The sequence below is a fragment of the Ranitomeya imitator genome, chromosome 2, assembly GCF_032444005.1.
Source record: "Ranitomeya imitator isolate aRanImi1 chromosome 2, aRanImi1.pri, whole genome shotgun sequence".
In the NCBI taxonomy this organism is placed as follows: domain Eukaryota; kingdom Metazoa; phylum Chordata; class Amphibia; order Anura; family Dendrobatidae; genus Ranitomeya; species Ranitomeya imitator.
Window position 1 is genome coordinate 293,998,269 of NC_091283.1, and position 22,414 is coordinate 294,020,682.

At 45.9% G+C, this 22,414-nt stretch overlaps 1 protein-coding gene across 2 annotated transcripts in view; it reads left to right on the top strand.

Moving 5' to 3' along the window:
- The first annotated feature begins 3,631 nt into the window (after positions 1-3,631).
- The window catches only part of LOC138663281 (zinc finger protein 585A-like), a 56,010-nt gene continuing 37,227 nt past the window's right edge, over positions 3,632-22,414 (top strand). The window contains exons 1-5 of one of the 2 annotated variants that reach the window (XM_069749456.1): positions 3,632-3,855; positions 14,936-15,077; positions 15,207-15,383; positions 15,466-15,589; positions 15,673-15,770. In XM_069749456.1, coding sequence (XP_069605557.1) covers positions 15,000-15,077; positions 15,207-15,383; positions 15,466-15,589; positions 15,673-15,770 — 477 coding nt within the window. In that variant the 5' untranslated portion in view covers positions 3,632-3,855; positions 14,936-14,999. The remainder of the gene's footprint in view (positions 3,856-14,935; positions 15,078-15,206; positions 15,384-15,465; positions 15,590-15,672; positions 15,771-22,414) is intronic. The other variant, XM_069749457.1, reaches the window with a different exon arrangement.

Below are 22,414 nucleotides of genomic sequence, written 5' to 3' on the forward strand. Positions count from 1 at the left end.
CATTTAGTAACTGAGCCTCCAAACAAAAGGGGTTGATTATATTTTTAACCTTTTGAGCCGGCAAAGTGTTAGGCTTTATTACATTTATAGGATATTAGAGGGACAGCGGCCGAGCAGTGGGGGCGCCAATGTCGAATTAATAGGGTGTCGAGCTGCGCTGATGGGCAGAATTCAGTGAGTAGGGCTGGATTCTGTTCATCGTATGTTATCAGTAGATGTGCGAGAGACAAGAGGCCGACGGCTGCAGTGTTACCGTGTGTGTCCGGGGTCAGTTCTACAGGGTGGATAGAGAGCCGGGGGGCTGTGAGCGAAGCTGGGGGTATACGGGTGTATACAGTGTACTCAGGGGGGTCTGCGACCGAAGCATGGAGTATATGGATGTATACAGCGTACACAGAGAGGTCTGTGACCGAAGCTGGGGTTATATGGGTGTATACAGCGTGCACAGGGGGGTCTGTGACCGAAGCTGGTGGTATATGGGTGTATACAGCGTACACAGAGGGGTCTGCGACCAAAGCTGGTGGTATACGGGTGTACACAGTGTACACAGAGGGGTCTGTGACCGAAGCTGGTGTTATACGGGTGTATACAGCGTGCACAGGGGGGTCTGTGACCGAAGCTGGTGGTATATGGGTGTATACAGCGTACACAGAGGGGTCTGCGACCAAAGCTGGTGGTATACGGGTGTACACAGTGTACACAGAGGGGTCTGTGACGGAAGCTGGGGGTATACAGGTGTATACAGTGTGCAGAGGGGTCTGCGACCGAAGCTGGGGGTATACGGGTGCATACAGCATACACAGAGGGGTCTGCGACCGAACCTGGGAGTATACGGGTGTATACAGAGTACACAGGGGGGTCTGTGACCGAACCTGGGGGTATACGGGTGTATACAGCGTACACAGAAGGGGTCAGTGACCGAAACTGGTGGTATATGGGTGTATACAGCATACACAGAGGGGTCTGTGACTGAAGCTGGGGGTATACAGTGTACACAGGGAGGTCTGTGTCCGAAGCTGGGGGTATACAGGTGTATACAGTGTATACAGAAGGGTCTGCGACCGAAGCTAAGAGTATACAGGTGTATACAGTGTTCACAGAGGGGTCTGTGTCCGAAGCTGAGGGTATACGGGTGTATACAGTGTACACAGGGGGGTCTGCGACCGAAGCTGGGGGTATAAGGATGTATACAGAGTACACATAGGGGTCTGCGACCGAAGCTAGGGGTATACGGATGTCTGCGACCGAAGCTGGGGGTATACAGTTAGTCAGTACACAGGACCCCATACAAATAGGGCTCCGCTCAGTACATGCCTGGATCTGCTCCGTACACACATGGCTCCGCTCCGTACACCTCGTACACCCACGGCTCCGCTCCGTACACCTCGTACACACACGGCTCCGCTCCGCACACCTCGTACACACATGGCTCCGCTCCGTACACCCCATACACACATGGCTCCGCTCCGTACACCTCATACACACACGGCTCCTCTCCGTACACTTAATACACACACGGCTCCGCTCCATACACCTCATACACACACGGCTCCGCTCCATACACACACGGCTCCGCTCCGTACACCTCGTACACACACGGCTCCGCTCCGTACACTTAATACACACACGGCTCCGCTCCGTACACCTCATACACACACGGCTCCGCTCCGTACACACACGGCTCCGCTCCGTACACCTCGTACACACACGGCTCCGCTCTGTACACCTCGTACACACACGACTCCGCTCCGTACACCTCGTACACACACGACTCCGCTCCGTACACCTCGTACACAGACGGCTCTGCTCCGTACACCTCGTACACACATGGCTCTGCTCCGTACACCTCGTACACACATGGCTCTGCTCCGTACACCTCGTACACACATGGCTCTGCTCCGTACACCTCGTACACACGGCTCTGCTCCGTACACCTCGTACACACACCGCTCTGCTCCGTACACCTCGTACACACACGGCTCTGCTCCGTACACCTCGTACACACACGGCTCTGCTCCGTACACCTCGTACACACGGCTCTGCTCCGTACACCTCGTACACACACGGCTCTGCTCCGTACAGCTCGTACACACACGGCTCCGCTCCGTACACCTCGTACACACACGGCTCTGCTCCGTACACCTCGTACACACACGGCTCTGCTCCGTACACCTCGTACACACGGCTCTGCTCCGTACACCTCGTACACACACGGCTCCGCTCCGTACACCTCGTACACACATGGCTCTGCTCCGTACACCTCGTACACACGGCTCTGCTCCGTACAGCTCGTACACACACGGCTCCGCTCCGTACAGCTCGTACACACACGGCTCTGCTCCGTACACCTCGTACACACACGGCTCCGCTCCGTACACCTCGTACACACATGGCTCCGCTCCGTACACCTCGTACACACGGCTCTGCTCCGTACAGCTCGTACACACACGGCTCCGCTCCGTACAGCTCGTACACACACGGCTCTGCTCCGTACACCTCGTACACACACGGCTCCGCTCCGTACACCTCGTACACACACGGCTCTGCTCCGTACACCTCGTACACACACGGCTCTGCTCCGTACACCTCGTACACACGGCTCTGCTCCGTACACCTCGTACACACACGGCTCCGCTCCGTACACCTCGTACACACATGGCTCTGCTCCGTACACCTCGTACACACGGCTCTGCTCCGTACAGCTCGTACACACACGGCTCCGCTCTGTACACCTCGTACACACGGCTCTGCTCCGTACACCTCGTACACACACGGCTCTGCTCCGTACAGCTCGTACACACACGGCTCCGCTCCGTACACCTCGTACACACACGGCTCTGCTCCGTACACCTCGTACACACACGGCTCTGCTCCGTACACCTCGTACACACGGCTCTGCTCCGTACACCTCGTACACACACGGCTCCGCTCCGTACACCTCGTACACACATGGCTCTGCTCCGTACACCTCGTACACACGGCTCTGCTCCGTACAGCTCGTACACACACGGCTCCGCTCCGTACAGCTCGTACACACACGGCTCTGCTCCGTACACCTCGTACACACACGGCTCCGCTCCGTACACCTCGTACACACATGGCTCTGCTCCGTACACCTCGTACACACGGCTCTGCTCCGTACAGCTCGTACACACACGGCTCCGCTCCGTACAGCTCGTACACACACGGCTCTGCTCCGTACACCTCGTACACACACGGCTCCGCTCCGTACACCTCGTACACACACGGCTCTGCTCCGTACACCTCGTACACACACGGCTCCGCTCCGTACACCTCGTACACACGGCTCTGCTCCGTACACCTCGTACACACACGGCTCCGCTCCGTACACCTCGTACACACATGGCTCTGCTCCGTACACCTCGTACACACGGCTCTGCTCCGTACAGCTCGTACACACACGGCTCCGCTCCGTACAGCTCGTACACACACGGCTCCGCTCCGTACACCTCGTACACACGCAGCTCAGATACATCCACACTGTAAACCCCTCCTGACCCCACACATAAACTTCCCCTCATCCAGCACCATAACAACCAGCACAGCAGAGTCCTGCATACACTGAGGCCCCTGATCATGTGACCCCTGACTCCTCCCCTCCTGTGACCTCATCACAGGTCCTGTGCGCACAGAGCAGCCGTAGAAATCTCAGGCCTCATGGTCTCCCCCAACTTCTGCTCTTTCTCCTTCTTTTCTTGCAGGGGCCGCAGTGGATTTCATCCTGGATCCATAGATCCGAATAGAGGAGCGATGTTCCTTCAGTCTGAGGGTCGTTGATGGTGATATTTGTCCAACGGCCACTTTACCAAGTAAATCCCACCAGGACTGTAGCAGGTAAAGACCCCAATATCCACAGGTGTCCCTTCTAATGGGGGAGGAAAGTACCAAAGAAAACCCATCATATCCCGAGAAAAAGAAACCCAGTACATGGAGACATTGGCCTCATATATCTCCTGTCTTGTTCTTACCAACAATCTACTATATAATTGTCTAAGGGTCACTTCCGTCTTTCTGTCTGTTACGGACATTTATTGGTCGCGGCCTCTGTCTGTCATGGAATCCAAGTCGCTGATTGGTCGCGGCAAAACAGCCACGACCAATCAGCGACGGGTATAGTCCGGAAGAAAATGGCTGCTCCATCCTCCCCGCAGTCACTGCCCGGTGCCCGCATACTCCCCTCCAGTCACCGCTCACATAGGGTTAATGCCGGTAGTAACGGACCGCGTTATGCCGCGGGTAACGCACTACGTTACCGCTGCTATTAACCCTGTGTGTCTCCAACTTTTTACTATTGATGCTGCCTATGCAGCATCAATAGTTAAAAAATGTAATGTTAAAAATAATAAAAAACAAAAAACCTGCTATACTCACCCTCCGTAGTCCGCCGAACTGCTCGCGCCTGCCGCCAGCTTCCGGTCCCAGCTATGCATTGCAAAATTACCCAGAAGACTTAGCGGTCTCGCGGGACCGCTAAGTTTTCTGGGTAATTTCGCAATGCATCCTGGGAACGGAAGATGGCGGCAGTCGCGCGCCCATCGCCACAGCACCGTTGGATCCCAGGGGGTGAGTATATAACTATTTTTTATTTTAATTCTTTTTTTTTAACAGGGATATGTGCCCACACTGCTAAATACTGCGTGGGCTGCGTTGGCTACATGGCTGCTATATACTACGTGGGCAGTACTAGATACTACATGGCTGCTATATACTACGTGGGCAGTACTATATACTACGTGGGCAGTACTATATACTACATGGCTGCTATATACTACGTGGACAGTACTATATACTACATGGCTGCTATATACTACGTGGACAGTGCTATATACTACGTGGGCAGTACTATATACTACATGTCTGCTATATACTACGTGGGCAGTACTATATACTACATGACTGCTATGCTATATACTACGTGGGCAGTACTATATACTACATGGCTGCTATATACAGGGTGGAGCGCGGTAATTTGCTGATTTGGGAATGAAATAAAAAAATTATGATCATTAGAAAAATTTATTTTATATTTTAATTATACTGAACAGTAATGGAATTTTTAAATTACATGGTTTTAAATAGTGTATCTGGCAAATGTCGACCTTCGCTATCCACACACTGCTGCATACGTTTTCTGAAGTTTTCATGAACTCTAACAAGCATGTCCACTGGTATTCTGCCAATTTCAGCTTCAATAAACACAATTGCGTCACGGGGTATCGTTGCTAACATGTCTTCACAAGAGGTCCGCCGTGTCAAATAGTCCCATGCTGACAAATGTTGGACCACGCACATTTTATACGGGTGAAAATTCAGTTCATCATGAAGAATCCGGTGGAGAGAACGTCTTGAAATGCCAAGAGCAAATGATTGCTTCCGAGCAGAGCGTTTCGGAGATTGCAGTACTGCTGCTCTAACTCTCTCGATGTTTTGTGGTGTTGTAATCCTTCTCTCAGGTCCCCTTCGTACACATGACACATTCCCTGCTGTTCTGAATGCATTCACCCAATTTACAATTGATTGCCGTCCAGGAACACGTCCGCGTGGAGGAACAGCGAATTGTAAACGAAAAGCACGCTGCACTGCAATGATCGAGTGGGCATTTGAAAAATACGCTTCAACACAAAATGACCTCTCCTCACGTGTCCACTGCATGATGGCAACTGAAAGGCAGAGGAATACAAATCTCCCATCAGCCACTGTAAGCCACACCCACTCTCCCCTCTCTTCGACCGACAGTGCCGCCACAGCATGCAGTGCAAAAAAGCAAATTACCGCGCTCCACCCTGTACTACGTGGACAGTACTATATACTACATGGCTGCTATATACTACGTGGGCAGTACTATATACTACATGGCTGCTATATACTACGTGGACGGTACTATAAACTACATGTCTGCTATATACTACGTGGACGGTACTATATACTACATGGCTGCTATATACTACGTGGGCAGTACTATATACTACATGGCTGCTATATACTACGTGGGAAGTACTATATACTACAAGGCTGCTATATACTACGTGGGAAGTACTATATACTACAAGGCTGCTATATACTACGTGGACAGTACTATATACTACTTGGCTGCTATACAGGTCCTTCTCAAAAAATTAGCATATAGTGTTAAATTTCATTATTTACCATAATGTAATGATTACAATTAAACTTTCATATATTATAGATTCATTATCCACCAACTGAAAGTTGTCAGGTCTTTTATTGTTTTAATACTGATGATTTTGGCATACAACTCCTGATAACCCAAAAAACCTGTCTCAATAAATTAGCATATCAAGAAAAGGTTCTCTAAACGACCTATTACCCTAATCTTCTGAATCAACTAATTAACTCTAAACACATGCAAAAGATACCTGAGGCTTTTATAAACTCCCTGCCTGGTTCATTACTCAAAACCCCCATCATGGGTAAGACTAGCGACCTGACAGATGTCAAGAAGGCCATCATTGACACCCTCAAGCAAGAGGGTAAGACCCAGAAAGAAATTTCTCAACAAATAGGCTGTTCCCAGAGTGCTGTATCAAGGCACCTCAATGGTAAGTCTGTTGGAAGGAAACAATGTGGCAGAAAACGCTGTACAACGAGAAGAGGAGACCGGACCCTGAGGAAGATTGTGGAGAAGGACCAATTCCAGACCTTGGGGAACCTGAGGAAGCAGTGGACTGAGTCTGGTGTGGAAACATCCAGAGCCACCGTGCACAGGCGTGTGCAGGAAATGGGCTACAGGTGCCGCATTCCCCAGGTAAAGCCACTTTTGAGCTACAGAGAAGCAGCACTGGACTGTTGCTAAGTGGTCCCAAGTACTTTTTTCTGATGAAAGCAAATTTTGCATGTCATTCGGAAATCAAGGTGCCAGAGTCTGGAGGAAGACTGGGGAGAAGGAAATGCCAAAATGCCTGAAGTCCAGTGTCAAGTACCCACAGTCAGTGATGGTGTGGGGTGCCATGTCAGCTGCTCGTGTTGGTCCACTGTGTTTCATCAAGGGCAGGGTCAATGCAGCTAGCTATCAGGAGATTTTGGAGCACTTCATGCTTCCATCGGCTGAAATGCTTTATGGAGATGAAGATTTCATTTTTCAGCACGACCTGGCACCTGCTCACAGTGCCAAAACCACTGGTAAATGGTTTACTGACCATGGTATTACTGTGCTCAATTGGCCTGCCAACTCTCCTGACCTGAACCCCATAGAGAATCTGTGGGATATTGTGAAGAGAAAGTTGAGAGACGCAAGACCCAACACTCTGCATGAGCTTAAGGCCGCTATTGAAGCATCCTGGACCTCCATAACATCTCAGCAGTGTCACAGGCTGATTGCCTCCATGCCACGCCGCATTGAAGCAGTCATTTCTGCCAAAGGATTCCCGACCAAGTATTGAGTGCATAACTGAACATTATTATTTGTTGGTTTTTTTGTTTGTTATTAAAAAACACTTTTATTTGATTGGATGGGTGAAATATGCCAATTTATTGAGACAGGTTTTTTGGGTTATCAGGAGTTGTATGCCAAAATCATCAGTATTAAAACAATAAAAGACCTGACAAATTTCAGTTGGTGGATAATGAATCTATAATATATGAAAGTTTAATTGTAATCATTACATTATGGTAAATAATGAAATTTAACACTATATGCTAATTTTTTGAGAAGGACCTGTATACTACGTGGACAGTACTATATACTACATGGCTGCTATATACTACGTGGACAGTACTATATACTACATGGCTGCTATATACTACGTGGGCAGTACTATATACTACATGGCTGCTATATACTACGTGGACAGTACTATATACTACATGGCTGTTATATACTACGTGGAGAGTACTACAGTCATGGCCAAAAGTATTAACACCCCTGCAATTCTGTCAGATAATACTAATTTTCTTCCAGAAAATGATTGCAAACACAAATTGTTTGGTATTATTATCTTCATTTAATTTGTCTTAAATGAAAAAAACACAAAAAGAATTGTCCTAAAGCCAAATTGGATATAATTCCACACCAAACATAAAAAAGGGGATGGACAAAAGTATTGGCACTGTTCGAAAAATCATGTGATGCTTCTCTAATTTGTGTAATTAACAGCACCTGTAACTTACCTGTGGCACCTAACAGGTGTTGGCAATAACTAAATCACACTTGCAGCCAGTTGACATGGATTAAAGTTGACTCAACCTCTGTCCTGTGTCCTTGTGTGTACCACATTGCGCATGGAGAGAACAAAGAAGACCAAAGAACTGTCTGAGGACTTGAGAAACCAAATTGTGAGGAAGCATGAGCAATCTCAAGGATACAAATCCATCTCCAAAGACCTGAATGTTCCTGTGTCTACCGTGCGCAGTGTCATCAAGAAGTTTAAAGCTCATGGCACTGTGGCTAACCTCCCTAGATGTGGACGGAAAAGAAAAATTGACAAGAGATTTCAACGCAAGATTGTGCGGAAGGTAGATAAAGAACCTAGACTAACATCCAAACAAGTTCAAGCTGCCCTGCAGTCCGAGGGTACAACAGTGTCAACCCGTACTATCCGTCGGCGTCTGAATGAAAAGGGACTGTATGGTAGGAGACCCAGGAAGACCCCACTTCTTACCCCGAGACATAAAAACGCCAGGCTGGAGTTTGCCAAAACTTACCTGAAAAAGCCTAAAACGTTTTGGAAGAATATTCTCTGGTCAGATGAGAGAAAAGTAGAGCTTTTTGGGTAAAGGCATCAACATAGAGTTTACAGAAGAGAAAAAAAGAGGCATTCAAAGAAAAGAACACGGTCCCTACAGTCATACATGGCGGAGGTTCCCTGATGTTTTGGGGTTGCTTTGCTGCCTCTGGCACTGGACTGCTTGACCGTGTGCATGGCTTTATGAAGTCTGAAGACTACAAACAAATTTTGCAGCATAATGTAGGGCCCAGTGTGAGAAAGCTGGGTCTCCCTCAGAGGTCATGGGTCTTCCAGCAGGATAATGACCCAAAACACACTTCAAAAAGCTAGATATAGTAAATACACCGGCGCTCAAAAAAGGTGTTAAGCGTGGAGATGAGGGAAGCTTCTGGTGCCTAGACGGTTACTGTGCCAAGCCTGTCATATATAAAAGGAAAAACTTTATGTTATAGAGTTTAGGTCACCGCGCTACCTTACACCTGGATAGTGGACTAAATCAGCTGAAACAATAAATAGTTCCCACAGAAAGAATGGAGTAAACACTTACTGTATCGCTGTGGTGCCGGTACTGTGTATGTAGGGGCGTTTTGACGTGGTGGAGCGCTGGGTAAAAAGGGAACAGCTGCTCCTCCGTGTGTCCAGAGATGAAGGTCCGATCGGCGGCATGGAACGGCAGAGCTGCGGGGAGCGTCCTCCCCTGTTGGCGCCTAGCCACCACGTGCACCAGACAAATGGACAAGCGGTGTCCCGGCCAAGGGCGCCGCTACGCTGCAGCGGGGAATGAGGGGGCGTGGTCTGGGTGACATCATCCAGAGCTGCAAGGAATGAGCAGGAGACGGATGCCGTGCAGGGCCTCTTTTGCCTACTCGATTCGAAGGTCACCGGACCTTCTTCATCAGGGCTAGAGGTCCCGGCTCTCTGCTGCTCTATATATGGAAAAAGCCCCGCCCACTGTTGGTAGAAAAAAATGCGTGTGTGTATGTCTGAAAGTGTCTAAATGTGAATGTGTCTGGAAACAACATAGAGCCTAGATGCACTTATTGCCAACCTTAACTTTAATGACTTCGGCTTGGAATTTACGGCCACTACTAGTAAAACTGAAATCAACTTTTTAGACTTGAATATCTTTATTGAAGACAATCGGGTACTAACCAAGTGTCACCGTAAGACAGTGGACTGTAATGGATTCATTGATATAAACAGCTGCCATCTACCTATTTGGTTGACTAATATCCCCAAAAGTCAATTCACCCGGGTAAGACGCAATTGCACTAAAATACAAGACTACATGACAGAAGCAGAGTACCTAACTGGGCAATTTTTAGAAAAAGGGTATTCCAAAGATTTGTTAGATGTGGCTAACCAAGAGATACATGAAATACCGAGAGACACTCTGATACAAAAAACAATGAGGGACAAACCTATCCCAACTGACATCCCTAAACAAATTTATCAGTTACCTATCATCACGCAATTTCATTACGGATATGAACAATTTACAAGAATTATCTATAAGCACTGGTCAATTTTTCAGTCGGATAAAGTGATAGGGGAACTGCTACCCAAACGTCCGAAGTTCGTCTTTAGAAAATCACAAACAATAGGTAACATTATAGCTCCAACAAGGGCCCCACTAAGAGTACATCCTCACACAGTCCAGGTTTTGTGCCCTGTGGCACTTGCTCCTGCTGTGTGCGTACAAATTTCAAAAAAACGAAACAACTTAAATTTTTCAATTTTAATGGCACTCAGGAATTTGCAATTAAGGAATATATATCATGCTGGTCGTCAGGAGTCATCTACTTGATTAAATGCCCCTGCGGTAAAATATATGTAGGCCGCACTAAGCGTAAACTTAGGGACCGACTGAAGGAACACTTTAACAATATAGAAAAAGGCTTTGTTGGCCATCCCCTTTCAAGGCATTTTAGGGAGCATCACGATAGGTCCACAAAGGGGCTAATATTTTGCAGCCTTCCAGGTAGTACACAACATTTTGAGGGGAGGTGACTATATTAAATTAATGTCACGTACCGAATCCAGGTGGATTTTCATGCTGGATAGTTTGGCCCCTAGGGGTCTGAACCATGAACTAGAGCTTTATGCTTTTAAATAGTTATTCATTTATGTATTAAATTTTAGCTACGTCCCTTTCCCCGTTTAATTCCTCCCCCCCTTTCTTTACCCTCTTTTTCCCATCTTTTCCTTCCAAACTTGCCCCTGGGCGGCCACTATGATTATGTGGTCACCACTTCTCTTTTATTATTGGTTAGGGCCTTATATATAAATACATTTTTTTACAGGTATATATGTATATGTATGTATGTATATATATATATATATATATATATATATATATATATATATATATATATATGTGTATATATATATATATATATATATATATACAAAATACTTGTATTTTAACTTAATTTATTTTATTTGGTTTTAACAATATCCCCATTTCTTAATGTAATTTAATAAATAGTATTTTTTAAGGTTATAATTATGCCCATATTTATTCAAAGGAGTATAGGCAACCTATTTTCCAAAGGCACTTTATGGGTTATTCAGAATCAGTTTTAAACAGTCCCCTAGCCTTTCTCCTTGGGGGCTCTTTGTTGTTTACAGACACATTCACATTTAGACACTTTCAGACATACACACACATTTTTCTACCAACAGTGGGCGGGGCTTTTTCCATATATAGGGCAGCAGACAGCCGGGACCTCTAGCCCTGACGAAGAAGGTCCAGTGACCTTCGAAACGCGTAGGCAAAAGAGGCCCTGCATGGCATCCGTCTCCTGCTCATTCCTTGCAGCTCTGGATGACGTCACCCAGACCACGCCCCCTCATTCCCCGCTGCAGCGTAGTGGCGCCCTTGGCCGGGACACCGCTTGTCAATTTCTCTGGTGCGTGTGGTGGCTAGGCGCCAACAGGGGAGGACGCTCCCCGCAGCTCTGCCGTTCAACGCCGCCGATCGGACCTTCATCTCTGGACACACGGAGGAGCAGCTGTTCCCTTATTACCCAGCGCTCCACCACGTCAAAACGCCCCTACAGACAGAGTACCGGCACCACAGCGATACAGTAAGTGTTTACTCCATTCTTCCTGTGGGAACTATTTATTGTTTCAGATGATTTAGTCCACTATCCAGGAGTAAGGTAGCGCCATGACCTAAACTCTATAACACTTCAAAAAGCACTAGAAAATGGTTTGAGAAAAAGCACTGGAGACTTCTAAGGTGGCCAGCAATGAGTCCAGACTTGAATCCCATAGAACACCCGTGGAGAGATCTAAAAATGGCAATTTGAAGAAGGCACCATTCAAATATCAGGGACCTGGAGCAGTTTGCCAAAGAAGAATGGTCTAAAATTCCAGCAGAGCATTGTACTCATTGATGGTTACCGGAAGCAGTTGATCGCAGTTATATTGGCTAAAGGTTGTGCAACCAAGTATTAGGCTGAGGGTGCCAATACTTTTGTCTGGCCCATTTTTGGAGTTTTGTGTGAAATGATCAATGTTTTGCTTTTTGCTTCATTCTCTTTTGTGTTTTTTCATTTAAGACAAATTAAATGAAGATAATAATACCAAATAATTTGTGATTGCAATCATTTTCAGGAAGAAACTGAGTATTATCTGACAGAATTGCAGGGGTGTCAATACTTTTGGCCATGACTGTATATACTACATGGCTGCTATATACTACGTGGGCAGTACTATATACTACATGGCTGCTATATACTACTTGGGCAGTACTATATACTACATGGCTGCTATATACTACGTGGGCAGTACTGTATACTACATGGGTGCTATATACTACGTGGACAGTACTATATACTGCATGGCTGCTATATACTACGTGGACAGTACTGTATACTACATGCCTGCTATATACTACGTAGGCAGTACTATATACTACATGGCTGCTATATACTACGTGGACAGTACTATATACTACATGGCTGCTATATACTCTGTGGACAGTACTATATACTACATGGCTGCTATATACTACGTGGGCAGTACTGTATACTACATGGCTGCTATATACTACGTGGACAGAACTATATACTACATGGCTGCTATATACTACGTGGACAGTACTGTATACTACATGGCTGCTATATACTACGTGGACAGTACTATATACTGCATGGCTGCTATATACTACGTGGGCAGTACTATATACTACATGGCTTCTATATACTATGTCAGCAGTACTGTATACTACATGGCTGCTATATACTACGTGGGCAGTACTGTATACTACATGGCTGCTATATACTACGTGGCCTGTGTTAGATACTGCGTGGGCTGCGTTATATACAACGCATCGGATATTCTACAATATGTATGCATGTATATAGCAGCCACATACTATATAGCACAGGCCACGTACTATTTGTCTGCTATATACTACATGGCTCCTATATACTACGTGGCCTGTGCTATATAGTATGTGGCTGCTATATACATACATATTCTAGAATACCCGATGCCTTAGAATCGGGCCACCATCTAATCTAATATATAATTGCCTAGAATACTACTTCCTGCAATTTGTGCCTACTTCTTGTCCGGAGCTAATGTCCGGAGCTAATGTCCGGAGATAAGTGACGTCAACAGTGTCCAGTGTCTGATTGGTTGCCGCCTGCTGCGAGCGACCAATCAGAAACGTGCCGTACTGTGACACACTCCGCCAGCCATTTTGGTGTGATTTTTGAATTTTTACCTCACAGCAAGTTTCTACTGCGTGGAGGCGGGCCCAGTGACGTTGCTCTTCAAGCTCCTGCCGAATTTCGTCAAAAAAATGATAATACCATTTACCAAAACTATATATATTTAGTTGTGAAGTGGTTCAGTGACATTTTCACACCAATTTTGAACTTTTGTTTGGTGTTTTCTCCATATACTGCCTATTATTTTTGTTCTTTCTTACTATTATTTATTAATTGTATTATTCTTACATTTGAATAAATAAAGTATATATGGATTCTAGACTCCCGATTCTTTAGAATCGGGCTGCCATCTAGTCTCTTATAAAAGCCTCAAACTTCTGTGTGTGAATCAGACCTGAGATCTAACGTGATAGAAGATTACAGTGCGGGGAACACGGGAAACCTTCATATAGACGGCCGGTGGTGATGGAGTCAGTGACGGACTCCGGCCAAATCTGTTCCTAGAGCCGTAGTAGAAGATGAAGATGTCATCCTCATCATGAAGTAGTTATTTCTCCTGTCACGTGTAAAGAGCAGGCCGGAGCGAGCCGTCCCATCCCCCCGCAGACGGCGTACGTGCAGGCCGTCATGACAGGGGTTTGGGAGGGAGAATTAGGAGGGGAAGGGGTTAATTATGGGAGGGGGGAGATATGCATGAGGCAGGGGTTATAAGGATAGGGTGGGGTGGGGCTTTCCAGTTCCCGCTCTGGAGCGTCAAGAAGATCCCGCCCGCCCTGTTTTTTGTGTTTTTGTATTGTTGCGTTTTTTTGGAAATTGTTGGGTCATGGTGGCCTGAGGCGGTGGGAGGGGTCCTTGGAGTTGGTGATAAATTGGCCTGGGGGATCCGTCGGGGTACGGATCCTTCAGTGGGTGTAAACTTGGTTTTCGGGTCTGGTGGTTCGGGGGGGATCTTGGCAACGGTGGGCCGGATCCCCAGGTTAAAAGTGGACATGGTTAACCCTTCGGGGTATTTTGGTGCTCCCGAGCCTGGATGGTTACGGCTGGGAGTAAATATATGGTTTGTTTCTGTCCACTCCCTGTTATGGTTGACCACCAGTTTGGAGCTTCAAGGACTCCTCCCTACGTTATTTATTCTTGTTGTATGTTTATAATAAAGGCCACTATGGCCAATTATAATCCAAGTTCAGTGTCTGTCGTTATTTGGTGGGGATAAAATACCTGAAGTTAAGGTATAGAAAAGGGGTGTCATCCCTTCGAGGGATCGACCAATAGCAATGTCATGAATATCTCCTGCAGTATTGCTAATGCCGATTCCAGTGTCGGGAAATGAGACGAGAATTAGCGTTATGGAAGATGAGTCTGTAAGAAACTTATTCAGCTGCCGACTCTGAGGAGGAAACTGCTTGTTGTCTGTGGCCTAAATATATAGGTTTTATTAGTAGATGTAAAGAAGAAAACGAAATACTGTAAAATAATAAATCTCATATGTTTCCCTTATTATCTCCAGTAATTGTATTATTACACAGGATTTTTATTCTCATTCAGGTCTCTAAAATATCGGATCCTCTCAGTGGAGATCTATATAAGAGAATTTCCTGATTTACCAAAGATGGATATGGACAGAGACAAGATGGCGGAGAGGATATTACACCTCACCCTAGAGATCCTCTTCCATCTTACTGGAGAGGTGAGAGATTCTGATGACGTCACATTACATCATTCTTATCTATGGGAATAACAGATGGACAGAACTGGAGAGGTGAGGACTCTGGAAATGTCTGTAGTGAGATTTATTAATGTGTCTCTCCATAACCAGGATTACACAGTAGTGAAGAAGACCTCTAGTGAGCGCTGTCAGGACCAGATGTCTGAGGGATTGGGAAGACCCCTGAGCCCAGTCACGGGTCCTCCACCTCACCTGATACATGAGAACATCAGTGACCAGAAGATCCTAGAACTCGCCTACAAGATGATTGAGTTGCTGACTGGAGAGGTGACACTGCTGGGAATGCTGGGAAATTATACAGTAACACTATGAAGGGATCGGGGGATGATGATATCATTGTATGTGTCAGATTCCTATAAGGTGTCAGGATGTCTCTGTCTATTTCTCCATGGAGGAGTGGGAGTATTTAGAAGGACACAAAGATGTATTCAAGGACGTCAAGATGGAGGTTCCCCAGCCCCTCACATCACCAGGTAATAGACAGGACTAAATACACACGGCCTATAATTATCTGTATGTAAAGAATGAATTCAGTCCCTGTATGTGTTTCGTCCAGATCTATCCAGTAAGAGGACAACACCAGAGAGATGTCCCCGTCCTCTTCTTCCACAGGACTGTAAACAAGAAGATCCCAATGTTCCTCAGGATTATCAGGTAGATGGTGAGAAGGTGTCATGAGATCTCCCTTAGGCCGATTTCACACTTCCGTTTATTTCCGATCCCGGAAAAACCAATACCGGAGACATCAGTGTCCGTGTGTGTAATGCTTGCCACGCACGTGTGGCAACCTGTGCTGCCTCAGTTCCACACAGACGGCCGCCTGGGAAGAAGAGCTACTGCAAGCGCTGTTCCCCAGTGGCGGGTGCTGAAGATGGCTCTCATCGTTCTTCCCTGCTCTGCCAGCGATCGGCGTGAGCAGAAGAGAATGATGAGTTATATTAAAGTCTGAACGATGACAGCAGGTGGGGGCTTTTGGGACTCTTACTCCCATCATCCGACACTTGCTGCCGCTAATAACAGTGACAGCAGGAGCGGATGGTCGTGGTATTTCTCAGCCGCCACTTGCGATATAATGAAATAAATTAATGAAAAACCCGTTGTGGGTTCCCCCCTATTTTCTTGAACCAACGAGGCAAAACTCACAGCTGGGGGCTGCAACCCTCAGCTGTCAGCTTCAGCAAGGTTGGTTATCAAGAATAGAGGGTGTGAAGATCAGAGGTTGTGGGTTATAAAAATCACCTAGGCAGGTTAACGATGCAACTAATTTTTTAATTATATAAATCCATGGTTGTACAACAAATCCAGGTGGATGGCCAACATACAATGTCCTCTGTCCACAAGTTCCCAATCTGAGATCGGTAGTTCCACTGGCTCCATACCAGGCGATGCCCACTGTCTCCCAACTTTTGGTAGGTCCACAGATTTTTTATCTCCAGCTGGTATAGTGTGCAGTCACAGCCTATGTTCCTCCAGACGATGGCTATCCTGACCGTAGCTCATGGATACCCCTCCAGCCAACAATCTCCAAAGCTCCATAGATCATCCATACATTCCAGCTTGGATCCTCTTCCATCGAAATCCCTTCAACAACTGCCTGATTCAATCCTATGTCTTTTTCTCCCGCCCCCTTAAACATTTTCCTTTAGCTCACAGAACAAGGCATATTCCATCAGCTGGGACTGTATGTGAGACCTCCCGTGGTGACGGCTCCCCTGAGTACTATCCCCAACCACACAATGGGCCTAGGCTTGGGAGTACAATGGGAGTGAGACCTTGATACAAATGAGATTGATAGTCTGGCCTTAGGTTCACATAAACTCTAGCCTGCTCATCTTCCTCTGCTGACTGCCACTGAACAGAAACATTGATTCCTGAGCATGAACTGCTGAGCAAGAAAATCAATAATAAAATAAAGCAAGAAAATCACTAATAAAGCACATCAAGCAAATTATCTATTAAAGTACAATAATATTGATGTAACTGGTGCTCCGTGCTGGAAAAAGTCTTTATGTCTTAGAGCTGTGGACTCCGCTCTACGTCCATTTGTCCTATAGTCTTTAGTAAGCGGCCATATCCTCACACTGGGGTCCCCACGCTATGTTTGTTTTTAAATACTTTAATAAATAATTGTAAAAAAACGGCATGGGGTCCCCCGCATTTTTGGCAACCTACCTCGCTAAAGCTCACATCTGGGGGCTGGTATTCTCATGCTGGTAAGGGGCCATTGCTTTTGGCCCCCCTCCAGCCTAAAAAATAGCAGGCCACAGCTGCCCAGAAAGACGCATCTATTAGATGTGCCAATTCTGGTGCTTTGCCCGGGTCTTCCCACTTGCCCTGTAGCGGTGGCAATTGGGGTTAATATTTGTGGGGTTGATGTCACCTTTATATTGTCAGGTGACATCAAACCCATGGCTTAGTAATAGAGAAGTGTCTATAAGACACCTATCCATTACTAATCCTATACAGTACAGTATGTAAATAAAGACACAGCCAGAATAAAATCCTTTAATTGAAAAAAATGACACAGATTCCTTTATTAATCTCAATTAAACCATAGTTACTGCATCGTCTAATTCCACCGAAGCCCTCGATCTATAATAAAAGTAAAATAAAAAAACAACAATATACCATACCTGTCCCTCGTTCTGTCCCACGCTGTAATCCATGAGGGCTAAATAGTTTTCAAGCTGGACAGTGCCAAGATGCGACCGTCCAGGCTGAAAATTACTGGCGAATGAGCTGCTGCGAGCTCAGCCTCAGTGACTCGCGGTGAAATCATCACTAGCATTTTCCCACGGTACTGAGGTCACCGCAGTTCAGCCCGACCTCGATGATGTCACCGCTGGTAAATGATGCTGCACTCTCATCAGCTCATTCACCAGTGGTTCTCAGCCTGGACGGTCGCATCTTGGCACCGTCCAGGTTGAAAACTAATCCCCCAGACATGGATTACGGTGTAGAACAGAATGACAGACAGGTATGGTATATTGTTATTTTGTTATTTTATTTTTATTACAGGAGATCGAGGGCTTCAGTGGAATTAGGCGAGGTCGTAAGTATGGTTTAATTGAGAATATTAAACGAGTCTGTCATTTTCTTAATTAAAGGACTTTATTCTGGCTGTGTCTTTATTTACCATATACAGTCATGGCCAAAAGTATTGACACCTCTGCAATTATATCAGATAATACTCATTTTCTAAAGAAAAAAGGAATGTAGTCAGCTTACCGGTCTTAGACGAAATCCCCAGACCTGCCAACGCCCAGCACGGTTCGGGGTGAGCGCATACAGCAAATGAAGACAAAAAGAGAAATGATCCAGCTGGAGGTGGAGGCAGTTCAGACTTTGTGAGACTTTATTAGACAACTAAAGCGATTAAAAAGTTATTCAACAAGAAAAATCTTTACATAGCAAACACCTGGCACACCAGTGAGGAGGATCAACGCGTTTCAACTATGAAGTCTTACTCATGATCATGAGTAAGACTTCATAGTTGAAACGCGTTGATCCTCCTCACTGGTGTGCCAGGTGTTTGCTATGTAAAGATTTTTCTTGTTGAAGAACTTTTTATCGCTTTAGTTGTCTAATAAAGTCTCACAAAGTCTGAACTGCCTCCACCTCCAGCTGGATCATTTCTCTTTTTGTCTTCAAGACTCATTTTCTTCCTGAAAATGATTGCAATCACAAATTATTTGGTATTATTATTTTCATTTAATTTGTCTTAAATGAAAAAACACAAAAGAGAATGAAGCAAAAAGCAAAACATTGATCATTTCACACAAAACTCCAAAAATGGGCCAGACAAAAGTATTGGCACCCTCAGCCTAATAATTGGTTGCACAACCTTTAGCCAAAATAACTGCGACCAACCGCTTCCAGTAACCATCAATGAGTTTCTTACAATGCTCTGCTGGAATTTTAGACCATTCTTCTTTGGCAAACTGCTCCAGGTCCTTGATCTTTGAAGGGTGCCTTCTCCAAACTGCTATTTTTAGATCTCTCCACAGGTGTTCTTTGGGATTCAGGTATGAACTCATTGCTGGCCACCTTAGAAGTCTCCAGTGCTTTCTCTCAAACCATTTTCTAGTGCTTTTTGAAGTGTGTTTTGGGTCATTGTTCTGCTGGAAGACCCATGACCTCTGAGGGAGACCCAGCTTTCTCACACTGGGCCCTACATTATGCTGCAAAATTTGTTGGCAGTCTTCAGACTTCAAAATGCCATGCACACGGTCAAGCAGTCCAGTGCCAGAGGCAGCAAAGCAACCCCAAAACATCAGGGAACCTCCGCCATGTTTGACTGTAGGGACCGTGTTCTTTTCTTTGAATGCCTCTTTTTTTCTCCTGTAAACTCTATGTTGATGCCTTTGCCCAAAAAGCTCTACTTTTGTCTCATCTGGCCAGAGAACATACTTCCAAAACGTTTTAGGCTTTTTCAGGTAAGTTTTGGCAAACTCGAGCCTGGCTTTTATATGTCTCGGGGTAAGAAGTGGGGTCTTCCTGGGTCTCCTACCATACAGTCCCCTTTCATTCAGACACCGACGGATAGTACGGGTTGACACTGTTGTACCCTCAGACTGCAGGGCAGCTTGAACTTGTTTGGATGTTAGACGAGGTTCTTTATCCAACATCCGCACAATCTTGTGTTGAAATCTCTTGTCAATTTTTCTTTTCCGTCCACATCTAGGGAGGTTACCACAGTGCCATGAGCTTTAAACTTCTTGATGACACTGCGCACGGTAGACACAGGAACATTCAGGTCTTTGGAGATGGACTTGTAGCCTTGAGATTGCTCATGCTTCCTCACAATTTGGTATCTCAAGTCCTCAGACAGTTCTTTGGTCTTCTTTCTTTTCTCCATGCGCAATGTGGTACACACAAGGACACAGGACAGAGGTTGAATCAACTTTAATCCATGTCAACTGGCTGCAAGTGTGATTTAGTTATTGCCAACACCTGTTAGGTGCCACAGGTAAGTTACAGGTGCTGGTAATTACACAAATTAGAGAAGCATCACATGATTTTTCGAACAGTGCCAATACTTTTGTCCACCCCCTTTTTTATGTTTGGTGTGGAATTATATCCAATTTGGCTTTAGGACAATTCTTTTTGTGTTTTTTCATTTAAGACAAATTAAATGAAGATAATAATACCAAATAATTTGTGTTTGAAATCATTTTCAGAAAGGAAATGAGTATTATCTGACAGAATTGCAGGGGTGTCAATACTTTTGGCAATGACTGTAACTATAGGATTAGTAATGGAGAGATGTCTTAGACACTTCTTCATTACTATGCGGTGGGCTTGATGTCACCTGACAATACAAAGATAAAATCAACCCCTAAAATATTAACCCCACTTGCCACCGCTACAGGGCAAGTGGGAAGAGCGGGCAAAGTGCCAAAATTGGCACATCTAATAGATCCACCTTTTCTAGGCAGCTGCAGGCTGCTGTTTTTAGGCTGGGGGGTCAATATCCATGACTCCTTACCAGCCTGAGAAAACCAGCCCCAAGCTGTGAGCTTTAGCAAGGCTGGTTGTCAAAAATGGGGGGGACCCCACACCATTTTTTAAAATTATATATTTAAATAATTTTTAAAAATAGCGTGGATACCCCTCTATTCTTGATAGCCAACCTTGCTGAAGCTGACAGCTGATGGTTTTAGCCCCCAGCTGTGAGGTTTTCCTGGTTGGTTCAAGAAAATAGGGGGGAACCCACACCGGGGTTTTCATCAGTTTATTTCGATATATTGCAGGCGGCTGGTGATGAATACGCCGATCATCCGCTCCTGCTGTCACTGATATTAGCAGCGCCGACCGCCGGCAGAGCAGGGGAGAATGATGAGAGCCGTCTTCAGCACCTGCCGCCGGGAAACAGCGCTTACTGTAGCTCTTCTTCCACGGAGCTGATGCGTTTCACACGGAGGACATCAATGTGTGTTCTCCATGCGAACGTGTGCAGTACGTTTTGCCATCTGTGCTGACGGTAAAAAGCGGACATGATTACGTGCGGGACACATGATCCATGGAAACACACTAACGTGCACAGACCCATTCATTTGAATGTGTGTACATGTGTACGTGTCTCCGGTCGTGTGAAAACTGTCGCCACACGTACCGGAGACATGAACGTGTTAAAGAGGTTTTATGATGTCAGAGGTGTATCTAGGGTTTCTAGCACCCAGGGCAAGAATTAATTTTGCCCCCCTCCTCCCCCAAGAACATATGCGATTTTCAAACTTAGTCATGTACCGACGAGCTCCTCTCCCTAATGCTCAGTGAAATACTGAGAGAAGCAGGAAGAGAAACTCGATGTCACAGGACCATACGTATGAAAATCGCATATGGGTGAAGTGTCCATGTGACGACTACTGGAACCTGCAGAGCTGAATCCTGACATTGCACACTTCTGAATTCTCACAACTAATGCACTGCACACTTTTAGGATTCTTCCTTGCCTGTGGACAGTCATGTCAGCACAAGCATGCGATTTGTATACCTCTGGCCACATTCCGACTAGACGTGCCCGGCCTCACTCAGTTCATTTTCATTGAGTGAGGCCACACATGTCTAGTCAGCATGTGACCGCATGTATCTAAATCGCCAGCATGAGAGAATCCTGACAGCGTGCAGTGCGCACTGTGAGAAGTCAGAAGTCTGCAGTCACAAAGAATAACTGCAGACTCATTACAAACCTGGACATCCCCTTTAAAGCTCCTAACATAAATAAAAACATGAGAGTTAGTTAGCATCACACATAACATTTACATCCAGGTACCTTATAGATGATGTCGTCTCTGGAGCCATTCTCCTTCTTTTCTTCATCTTGTCCAGACCCCATGATGAGTTTTCTCATCCACAGCTGTCTCTGCAGACTTCCATCTTCTCCGTTCTTTTGCAGAAAATCTCCACATGACGCCCTTAAAGATACAAGTGTCATTAAAATGCTCCTGAATAAAAAATTGCCCCTCACTATATTGTCTGCACAAAATATGACCCCCACACTGTCCCTCTTATGGTTCATGCTCTTCACACTGACCTCTCCTCTCCATACCGGCCCCCTCTTCACATTGTCCTCTCATACTGTGTCCCCCCCCTATGGGGCCCAGTATTTATACTGTACTCTATCATCAAACTCCCCCTTCCTGGTATATTGTCCCCTCCTGGCTGTGCCCTCACACTGTCCCTCCATGCTACACCCTCAATATTCAGTTTCTATTATGTGCCCACTCACTTTTGTCCTCCCATACTGTCTCCTCACACTAATCCCCTCCCTCCTTATACTGTCTCCTCTCACATCG